Here is a 10,785-nt window from a genome sequence, read left to right on the forward strand (position 1 = left end):
CCAAAGACTGCTAGCCCCCGGAAGCAGCAGCGGCCTGGCTGTGGAGGGGGGAGGGTTCGGCACTAGGTAGCAGGCGAGCCAGCCAGCACAAAATAGGTAGTTTGGGGAGAGTAGGTAGTACTGAGAGTCAGGTCCTTGCGGGTATGGGGGAGGTGTTGGGTGTCTGACAGTGTTGGGACGTGTCTGGGCTTCCTGGGAGTGGAGGCCCTCTGGGCCTGGGCCCATAGGTAGTTTGGGGGTGCCTCTCCCCGAGGCCTGTGCTAGGTAGTATTTTAACCGTGCCAGAGCAAAGCTGGCGGGACTGGGATTGGGGGTGTCTGTTGGAGGGTGGTCCTCGAAGGCAGAGGGGATCCCCAAGGGGTCCCAGTCTAGGTGGCTGCTCAGTCCAAATAAGCTGGGAGCTGGAGTGGGTAATGGGGTAGATTGGGTGCAAGTTGGGGACTGGGGTTTTTTTTTTTAACATTTTCTTTTTATTTTTTTCCACTTTTGTAAATAAAATCAGTCTCTAAAGACACTTTCCCGACTGTCTGGTGCAGCCAGGGCCCTGGCTCCAGCCCTCATTCCTCCTCCTCCTCGTCGTCGTCGTCGTCGTCCTCATCGTCCTCCTCGTCGGCCTTGTTGGCGGTGGCGGCTGCAGCGGCGGCGGGCACGGCACCCTCGGGGGCGGCGGAAGCGGCCGGAGCTTCATCCTTATGCTCCTTCTTCCACTTCATGCGGCGGTTCTGGAACCAGATCTTGATCTGGCGCTCGGTGAGGCAGAGCGCGTGAGCGATCTCGATGCGGCGGCGCCGCGTCAGGTAGCGGTTGAAGTGGAACTCCTTCTCCAGCTCCAGCGTCTGGTAGCGCGTGTAGGTCTGGCGGCCCCGCTTTCGGTCCGGCCCTGCGAGCAGACACACACACACACACACACACACGGACACGGACACACGGACAGACAAGCGACAGGGACACCGAAAGGACAGTGCATTAGCCAGGCCGCCATCCCAGAGCGCGCACCTTCCTCCCGGCCCTGACCTAGGCGGGAGCCCCCCCTCCGCCCCGCGCCCCCAAACTGAGCTGGGGGAGGAGCGGGAGTGTTAGCTGAAGACCCCGACTGCGGTGCCAGACGCGCAGGCAGCTCTGTGAGGAGGGAAGGCGCAGAATCCCAACTTTACAACCGCCCTTTCCAGCCGGCTAGGCTTCCACAATGTCCTGCTTCCCCCTGACAAAGGGAAATTGTAAATATAGAGTGTGGGCAAGTGGGAGATGCTGCGCTTTTGCCATTCAAAGGCGAGCCGGGCCGCTTCCCCGCCTAGCTAGGCAAAAGGGAGACCTTCTCCGGCGGCCAGCACTCCAGGGGCGCTTTCCCTCCCCAGCAGCCCGCGTCCCCAAACCCGGACCTTCCTAGGGCACTCCGGTTCTCTTTCTCCACTGCCACACACCCATCCCCGCCTTTAAATGGCCCCTGGCACTGGGGCGTGTGAGGGGCCCTAAAGGGTTTGAGAAAAAAAAAGCCTGGCTGAAAGGAAAAGGAGGAGGGAGGGAGAGAGAAGAAAGGGAGGGAGAAAGAGAGAGAGAAGAGAATAGCGAACAAACTTAGTGTTGAAATTCCAAGGCAAATGGAGTTAAATAAATTTACGAGGATCGAACCCATTAATTGGGCAATAAAAAGTTTTATGAGCCTCATTTACATACAATGCTATGAGCTCTCCACGCTATGGCGCCTTGGCTCTAATTAAAACCAGAAAGGCAGAGCCGCCAAGAGTCACGGGGCAGCCGCCTTGCAGCAGCCTTGCTCCGCGCTCCGCGCTCCTAGCCCCGTGCTCCGCGCTCCCAGCCCCGCGCTCCCAGCCCTGTGCTCCCAGCTCCCAGCCCGCGCGCCCACCCGGCCCGCCTAGCGGCTGCGCCTACCTGAAGACCGCATCCAAGGATAGATACGGAAATTGGCCTCGGCCGAGCCGTGCAGCGCGCCTTCGTCTGCCTTGTCGCAGGCGCCTTTGGCAAGGTCACTGCAGAGCCCCGGGATGTTTTGGTCGTAGGAGGCGCAGGGCAGGTTGCCGTAGGCGTCGGCACCCAGGCCGTAGCCGGACGCGAAGGGGCTCTGATAGAGGGGGCTGTTGACATTGTACAAGCCCGGTACGGTCGAAGGGAAGGCGCCAGCGCCCGCCCCGTAGCCGCTTCTCTGCGAGCTGGGCGCAAAGGAGCAAGAAGTCGGCTCGGCATTTTGGAATAGAGAAGCCCCCGCAGTATATTTGCTAAAAAGCGCGTTCACATAATACGAAGAACTCATAATTTTGACCTGTGATTTGTTGTCCGGCAGCTTTCAGTGTCGGTTTTACGAGGTAGCGTGATATATGATAACATTACACCCCCAGATTTACACCAAACCCCATTTTCTTTTGGACGGAGGTCGCCGCAGCACGTGACCGCCCACATGATCGCCTCCGCCAATCTCAGCAGCCCTCACAGGTGGTCTCGCTTCGCGGGGCCCGCGGCAGCCTAGAATGGAAGGGGAAGAGGCTCAAATATGTGGCCAACGAATCTGCCCGCGCCCGGCCGGCCTGGCGCGTCCTGCTGGAAAAGGACTCTTGAGACCCCGCGCGGGCGCTCAGCCCGCCGCCAACCTGGACCCCTGGCCTGCAGAGGTCGCGCGGAGCCGGCCGGGTGCAGTCCCCTCTTGCTTATTACCGAACGCTGGACCAAGCCTGCGGGTCCTCCCTGCCCCTTTTTCTGCCCATTGACGCAGCACAGGGAGGGTCTCTGCACTCCGAGTATCCGCCCGCTCCACGGTGGCCGGGTGGGCAAGTCTCGAGCTCTGGGCAAATCGACTCTTTGCCTGTGTCTCCCCCCTCCCAGGTCCAGTGGGCCGGAGGCCGACTTAGACTCTGATCCAGATGGGGCAGGCGCAGCGTCGCTTTCAGCTACAGCGAGAAAACCACCGCAAACTGGAACCATGTGGTTGGAATAAAGTCAAGGTCTTTCAGCTTCCTTTCCTTAATCGGTAGCGCACTGTTTATCTGCCCTAAAGGAAACAGTGAAATATTTATCTATTAATGAGCCTCATTTGCCAGCAGATTTATTAACATGAGGTTCCCCCCCTCCTCCTGGACACCTCTGGCCCGGCAGGCTCTGTGCGTTCTCTCCTGGGCACCTGGCTGGCCTCTGGCAGCCTAAGAAATGGCTGGACACTTTTTTGTCCTCCCTGCAACCCTTGGTTCCCCCTCGCTCAAGGGAAACCAAGTCTCTTTCCCCCAGCTTGTTGGAACCTCAGGCCAACACTTTCCAGGTGCCAGTGGTGCTGTAAGGTTTCTGGTAGCTTTCACTGGGGCCACCCCTAGGCCTCAACTGGCTCCTCATGGGCCTGGATGCCTGCGAGCAATACATGCTTTAGAGCCAATTTGGAGAAGAGAGCGGGCCTGGGCGCCTGGGGACTGCAGCCCACTATAGATCTGCATTTCTTTTGGAGACCCCCAAAACAAATAGGGGGACCTTTCCCAAAAGGCCACCCAGCTCTGGCGGCTTCACCTTTCCAAGGACTGGCTTTACCTTTCCAAGACTGGAGCTCAAAGTAGTCTCACTCACTCCCACCCAGGGCCTCAACTCTCGGAGCTTACCTTCCCAAGCCTCCAAACTCTGCGCAGGGTCGGAGCAGCAGAATGCCCTGCTGCCCACCACTCCCTAGAGGGTGGTGGGGTGAACCCTTCCCCTAAACGCCTCATAAACTGCCCAGGCTTCGATGGAAGCCCAGCAGTCAGGTCAGTACGCATTTTACTGCTCAGCTCTATTGCATACCATAAACCCGACCTCACAATGGAATTGCCCCGGAAATTCTCTGAATTATAGAGTTTGATTCCTTGTGTACAAAACGCTTCCCATCACTTTCAGAGGGTCCAGGCCGCCCCTGTTCACCGCACGCTCTCAGGGGGTCCCAGAAGCACAAAAGGTGGCAGAAGCGTTCATGCTTGGATGCAACGGAGCCCGAGCTCTGGCCTAGTGGACTGCCTGAGGCGTGGGTGGGGAGGCGGGGGCTGTCTGGGCAGGTGGGTGCCTGGTGGTTTCCCCTGGGGGCACAGGGGCCATAGTGCGGCAATATCCAGGGATGCCCTTTATGGAGGACCAGGATGATGGTGTGTCTCCCCTGGGGAATGGTGGGGTAAGACTGGAAGAGAAGAAAATACCAAATATTCCAAATAGCATTACTTTCTGGCAGGAAATAAAAGCCTAAGAAAGTTAAAGGAAGACCAAACAAACAAGAAGGCTAGAAGATCAAAGAGGCGGAATTAGACAGCTTTAGACCAATAAATTGTTCCTCGGGTGACACAGAGCAAGATGCAAAGAGAAAGAACGGGCCCCGCCGCCGCCGTCTGTCTAGACTCCGGTGGCTGCAGCAGCCGACGACAGCGATGGCGTTTAAAGTAGAACCTGCCTTCATGGGGCGACCCGACAGACCGAGGGGGAGCAACTTCTGGGAGAGCAGGAAAGAACGCGTTCCCAGCCAAGAGGGCTGGGAGCCTGTACCATAGGCTCACCCCTGCCCGGGTTTTGTGCGGCGCAGGTCCAAGCCGTCCTGGCAGGACGCGCTGAACCTCCTCCTGGGCCAAAGAGGATCCAGATACTGCCGGCAAGGCCTCGGCCTTTCTGGGCCCAAGTCAGCCAACTGGGACGAGTCCCGCGGGTGCTGAAACCTCCCTTTCGTTTCTGAGCTTCTCTCTCCCCTCTTGCCTTCAGCGGGTTTTCAAACGAAAAGGCCAGACAAAACCAGGCTTTCAATATGGCCTCTTGAATCGCGTGTTCTGGAGCCTCTGGTTTTCTATTTATTTGGCTGAACAGAGACACCTGCGCTGGGTTATATGTGATAATATTCACAGAAATACTCGTTGACGCTCGACCTGGGGCAGGCACGAGAAGGCGAGTTTCTAAGCAACCGAGCTGTCTTTATTTAAAGACATTTTCTCAGCGCTCTCCTGGAGCTGGGGTCCTACCTACCAAGCAGAGTGTCTTTCCCCTGCTTCTCGTTAGGAAACAGTCCTCAATATTTAAATCCAGCTAAGAAGGTAAACCCAGCTTTGGGTCAGCAAATGGAGCCTGCCGGGAGTCGGGCGGCTGGCGATTTGCTTCTGTAAACTTTTCCACCCGCACCCGTCTCACGGGCTGCGCGTCTCTTCTCCACCTAGTGCGCAGTCTTCCGTCGCGGCGCGGGGACGGATTCGTCCCTGACAAGTGCAAAGGAACTCCGCCTGGCTCGGGGTCCTGTCTGCGCGGCTCAGAGGGAATCGGTTCCCTGGCAGCCGAGCGGGGAGAGCCGCCTCCCAGCCACCGGCAGGCCAAGGGCAAGAGAGGCCCCGCCTGGCAGTCCACGAAGCAGAGTTCCCGACCGGCCTGCACCTACCTGGAGCCTCCGTGATCGGTGGTGAGAAGCGGTCGCCACCGATCTGCTCCTCCGCCATTTATTTGTAGTTACATAAATCGAGCTTTGTATCTGCGGCTTGGATACACGGCCACTGGCGGCTCTTGGGGAAGCTATAAAAACCCCTTTCAAAAAAAAAAAAAACTCTTTCATCAGAGGCTGTGACATTTTATGTATTATATAAGGAAATATAATGAAGGCGTGTGTCTGTAATACCAACGTGTGTATATAAACAGAAAAGGGCGGAGAGAGAGAGAGTTAGGAGAGATGGAAGCCAAAAACCCAGTCCCCGGTTTTACAGCGTGTACAGCGCGGAGATGCAGGTTGTAAACATTTGGTGGGCTTGGCGGAGATTATTACAACCGAAATAAATGCACCGCGTGGTGTGTTCACAGGACTCGGGAGTACTTCGAAGTGTTCCCTGTTTGCTTTTGCGTTTTCCCTCTGAAACCATTCTGCACCCGGGGCTGATCCTCGCACCCGCGCTCCGTACCGCCTCCTGGAAGGCTCTGAGGCGTGTTACCCCGCCCAGGGTCGAGAATAGGCTGGGCCTGGATTGGGGTTCACTCCCTCCTCCTCCTCGCTTCCTGAGCAGGGGACGCCAGAGTAACCTCAGTGCCTCCACTGCTCAGGAAATTCGGGGGCGAGAGAAAGCAAGGGAGGCTTTCACCACGTGAGCTCCTATCCTGGAGCTGGGATGTTAATATAATTATTTTAAATATCACATTTATTTTAGAATAACTAAAGCAGTTCCTGGTCTGTCTCCCGGGATTTCCCATCCTGCCATACCCACACCAGACAATTACCAAGAACGCCTTTATGCCCAATTTTCAGCCGCCTAATTTTATTGTCACGTTTTTAAGGCGGCCTAGTCCCGGGATCCTGGCTCGCCTGCGGGTGCTGGCTCTCCCGACCCTGTACCGGGGCGCAGACTTCGGGGCTCTCTCTCGGGCCGCCGTAGAACCCTTGGCCACCGTGTACGCCCTCTGCACACCCTCTGGGGGGGTCACCAGGTCCACGGGCTGTAGGCCTTAGTCCTTGTGTCTGTCCGCCGGTCAGTCGCGTTCTCCGAGCGTCGTCGTGATGCCCCGAGGCCTGTCCTGGGCTGGGAACGGTGACCCTAGATCGGTCCCCGCGCCTGGAGCTACTGCCCCATAGCAGCCGGACAGCTGCAGCCCCGCAGCGCTAGGCCCCCGGGATGGGGAAGAAGGGGGCGGGAGCGGTGCAGGTCAGGCGAGCCCCCGCCGCTTGCCTTTTTGTTTCCCAGCGAGGCTTCTGTCCAGGTGTGAGCAGCTCCGAAAATATACGACCACCGTTCGCTCAAATCTGGGTCTCCCATTCCAGAAAAGCTTGCATCAAGTCGACATCTTAGGAACTTCCCAGAGTCAAGGCGGCGGGAGATGGCGGCGCGGGCGCCTTTTGCGTGGAGCCATACTGCCATCTGCTGGCCGCACCTTGACACTGCACCCAAGCCGCCCGGCCTGAACTTCGCCAGCAGCCGCCGCGGGTCGGGCGTCCCATTCCCAAAGCTGGGCAAGGGCCTATCCCCGGGGGGTCTGCACGGAGCCCGGAATCTACGCTGCCGAGAGGGCAGTGCCCATAAAAGTGAGCTGTTTCCGCAGCCGCTTTATCGGCGGCAGACAGAGCAAACAAATGAAAGGGCTTTGGGGGAAAATCTTAATTGGGGCTGGACAGTTGTAAACTCATTAAGGGCCGAATTCCAGACAGTTCGCAGACCCGGCCTTTATGGCACACCCTTACTGCCCATTCTTTGAAGTTCCTTCTGTCTGCAACAACAGAGGGCGTCCCAACCTGGCGGCAGGGTGGGGTTGGGAGAGAGGGGACACCCCATCCCCCGGCGCCCAGGCTTCCCTTTTCCGAGCCCAAACAGAGATAACTTCGCAGAAATCGCGGGGGGGTCTGGGGGGGGGGTAAGGCGAGAAAAGAAAAAGGGGGAGATGAAGCTGAACCCTCCTCCACATCTAGAAGGCGCTCAGGCCTCCGAAGTTGTGGCCGCTCCCCCCGCGGCCCTTTACACCCCATAAACGGTAACAGCCCTCATTTTCTTTTATAGCGCTTGGGGCTGGTCGGTTGCTTGGCTCTGCCTCTGTCAGGACTGGTGCTTGGGAGGGGTGTGCGGGGCGGGGCACAGAAGGGGCCCCCGGCAGGCCTGGCAGGGCGCGGAGGCAGAGGCCTTCAGTCCCCTGAGAACCCCCGACTGTCCGTGCCCGCGGCCACGTTGGGGCGTCCGGGCTCCAGTTTCCCTGCTGGCAGATTCTTTAGGAGCCAGGTCCTCAGCTCTCGGTCCTGCCGCCACCACCCCGCTCCAGCTCCCACTCCCCTCCCCCTGCCAGGGGAGAAGGCCCCCCGGAATCGCCCTGGATCCGGTTTGGGAAACCCTTGGGGATCCAAGATGAAAGAGTGGCCGTTCCCAGCCACTGGCCACCCGTACGCGACACCCCAGCCCGACTTCTCTGAGGCCTCCCAGCAGTCTCGCAAGTGGACACAAAGCCGAGAGCAGGGCTTCGCCGATCCTTGTTATCCAGCGTTCCTCCGCTGCCTGCATCGCCAGACAGCCGGCCTGGTAGGCAGAGCTGAGGCCCGTCCGAGCCTGGCTGCTGCAGCCTTGGCCTCCCGAAGGCCCGCTAGAGACTAAACTGACGTTCTGTCCTCCTCCATTTCAGCCCGCCCCCGACCCCAGACTCTACCCAGGCTCCCCTGTCCCGGAGAAGAAGGTGCAAAGAGCTGACCCGCAAAAATTAGAAAAGAATCAATATTTTATTTGGCAAAAAGTTAAATATTTCAACACAATTTGGTCAGTAGGCCTTGAGGTAACTATTGCAAAATATACAGTGTACGTTCAGCCTGATGGAAACCCCAGATTCATCAAGGATACAAATCTACGGTTGCCCAATGGCGGTTTCATAGTGTATAATTTATTATCAATAAAATTAACTCCATTACAATAAGCATTCATTTTCCCCCAATTAAAATTAAACGTAAACCATAGGTAGTAACCTTCTGCACATACGTATAGCTCCAAGTTTCCTCACTGTTTGGTGCAAAAGCAATATTCAAACTTGTTTGGTTACTTTTTCTTTAATATGTGGATTATACATATACAATGGATAAGACAGGTCTATAGAGCATGTACAGACTAAAATGTCCGCATTTCAAAAATGGAGAAAACCGTGAATCTATGCATCCAGGAGAACCCTTTCTTTTCTTTTTTAAAAATTTTATTTCACTGGGAAATCCTTACAGCTAGTTTACAATCAAAGGTTAACAGCCTAGTTATACAGAAGACATATTCCACTACAGAGCTATACCCCTATGCAACTGCTTTCTCCCCTCATAAACAACCTGAGTTCAAATCGAGCTCTAGCTTTCACAATCACAACGGGTGCATCACCCATCACAGAAGTTTGAGTCACAAAACATAATTACCACAATAAAACACAGTGTTCAAGTATCTGGGCAGATCGTTCTGCCGCACAAAGAGCAAATTAAATTAACTACACAGACTAAACACTATACAGCCCGCCGTCAACACCTGTGCATTATAAAAAGGTAGTTTTTTTGTTTGTTTGTTTATTTAGGTCAGGAACAGGTAGATTTTTAAAAAATATACACAAGCTAGCACATACAGCCATCAGCGCTAATACCCCCCCCCCTTTTTTTCTGTCTTATAGAAAATGGAAAGCTTACAATACCTCCTCCATCAAAGCGGCAGGCCAAGGAACCAGCCTGAGCAGGGTTTGCCAGGGGGAGATGAGGCCTGGAATTTAGAGCCGCTTTCTGCGGGGTGGTGGAGGCCGGGGTGTGGTGGGGGTAGGAGAAGGGGACGGGCAGTTCTCTCTCTCTAGCTCGCTCTCTTTTCAAATTAACTTGAGTCACATCACTCGTCTTTTGCTCGGTCCTTGTTGATTTTCTTCATTTTCATCCTGCGGTTCTGGAACCAGATCTTGACCTGCCTCTCGGTGAGGTTGAGCAGTCGGGCCACCTCGTACCTGCGGTCCCTGGTGAGATACATGTTGAACAGAAATTCTTTCTCCAGTTCCAGCGTCTGGTGTTTTGTATAGGGGCAGCGCTTCTTCCGTGTGGAGCGAGCATGGAGCCAGTTGGCAGCCGGGTTACCTGCGTGGGAGCGAGAGACAGGAGGGATTTAGGAGGAGAGGCAGCACACCCACCCCTCTCCGCTGGGGGCTATAGGAAAACTCCTGTGGTCTTCAGCCAAAGTTCAGGACGCTGCTGAATTGGTTAGGGAAGGCAGGCGAGCCTCCAGCACAATGGAACCCTGGCCCAGAGACGCAGGGACGGTCGCTTACAACTGCATGCCGTAAAACCTCGGCTCCCTCCTCCCCTCTGAGGCCCTCCTTTCTCTTCCTCAGTCCTCCGGTCCCCTCCTCTCCTTCCTCCCGCTCTCCGCACATTGTGTAAGAAGTGAAATTTGAAAACAGATCTCTTTCTTGCCACACAGGGGGAAACCACTCTGCCCTGTATTCCTTGGTGAGATTAATATTCTATTCTCCCTCTCACTGACTCTATCTTCCCTTCCCACCTTTCCTTCTACTACTCTCCCCACTCCTTATTTTGACCTCCCTGGAAGGCCGTGGGAGCTGGGCAGGCCGACACGGCACCCCTAGGCACTCCAAGACCGTTGATCACTTCTCGGGTTTATTTGAATAATCTAGCATGGGGACCCTCGTGTCCCAGTCGCCTGCTGCCACATCTTGGGCAGGATTTACACCGCCACTGGCTGGAGCAAGAAGTGGAGAGAATCAGCAGTCTTCCCCAGCGTCCCGGGTCAGGCTGCCCCGGCTGGCTGCAGTTGCTGCCGCCGCTGCTCCCGGACAATCTAGCCGCACAAAAGACTTTCTCTGCCGCGCTGCTTTCGAAGAATCTCCCAAAGTATCTCTGTCTTGGTCCCGGGCAGCCAAGGAAAGGGGCGGTGGGTCTTGGCTCGTACCCGCAGCGCCTGCCCCGCCCCCTCTCTCGGCAGCAGCCGCCTCCCCTCCCCCGGAGCCCGGCGCGCCCGCTTGTCACTGCTTTCAGGACTTGGGGCCCCATCCGAGGCCTCCCAAACAGCAACTTCTGGCTCCCGGCCTTGGCTCATGAGGCTCCCAGCGCGGGCGAAGGCTGGTTCCGGAGAAAGCTGGCGGGCCGGCAGATCCGGGTGGCCGGCGTGGAGGCGGTGGCTGGTCTGGAGGGAGGAGACACTTACTAGGATCGATGGGGGGCTTGTCTCCGCCGCTCTCATTCTCAGGATTGTTTTCAGAGAAGGCGCCTTCGCTGGGCTGTTTTTCTCTATCAACTGGAGGAGAACCACAAGCATAGTCAGTCAGGGACAAAGTGTGAGTGTCAAGCGTGGGACAGTCACCCCTTCTGGCCGACAGCGG

The 10,785-nt window shown here is 56.6% G+C and overlaps 2 protein-coding genes across 2 annotated transcripts in view; both read right to left on the reverse strand.

The window, feature by feature from the left end:
- Positions 1–446: 446 nt before the first annotated feature.
- Positions 447–2,401, reverse strand: HOXA7 (homeobox A7). The gene is made up of 2 exons (XM_007466080.1): positions 1,891–2,401; positions 447–880 (listed from the first exon to the last, which is right to left on the reverse strand). The coding sequence occupies exons 1-2, from the start codon at positions 2,267–2,269 to the stop codon at positions 558–560; spliced, it is 702 nt and encodes a 233-aa protein (XP_007466142.1). The 5' UTR covers positions 2,270–2,401; the 3' UTR covers positions 447–557.
- A 6,883-nt stretch (positions 2,402–9,284) lies between these two features.
- Positions 9,285–10,785, reverse strand: part of HOXA9 (homeobox A9) — a 2,849-nt gene continuing 1,348 nt past the window's right edge. The window contains 2 exon segments of the mRNA XM_007466081.1: positions 9,285–9,523; positions 10,611–10,785. The exon segment at positions 10,611–10,785 is cut by the window's right edge and continues 6 nt beyond it. Of these exon segments, the coding sequence (XP_007466143.1) occupies positions 9,285–9,523; positions 10,611–10,785 (414 nt within the window).

This window comes from Lipotes vexillifer, unplaced genomic scaffold, assembly GCF_000442215.2.
Source record: "Lipotes vexillifer unplaced genomic scaffold, Lipotes_vexillifer_v1.1 scaffold150, whole genome shotgun sequence".
Classification (NCBI taxonomy): Eukaryota; Metazoa; Chordata; class Mammalia; order Artiodactyla; family Lipotidae; genus Lipotes; species Lipotes vexillifer.

Excerpts from the sequence above, each read along its gene's own strand:
- HOXA7 (XM_007466080.1), bottom strand. The coding sequence starts at position 2,269 with ATGAGTTCTTCGTATTATGTGAACGCGCTTTTTAGCAAATATACTGCG. Across the intron at positions 881-1,890 it reads TCCTTGGATGCGGTCTTCAG|GGCCGGACCGAAAGCGGGGC; the intron begins GTAGGCGCAGCC and ends GTCTGCTCGCAG.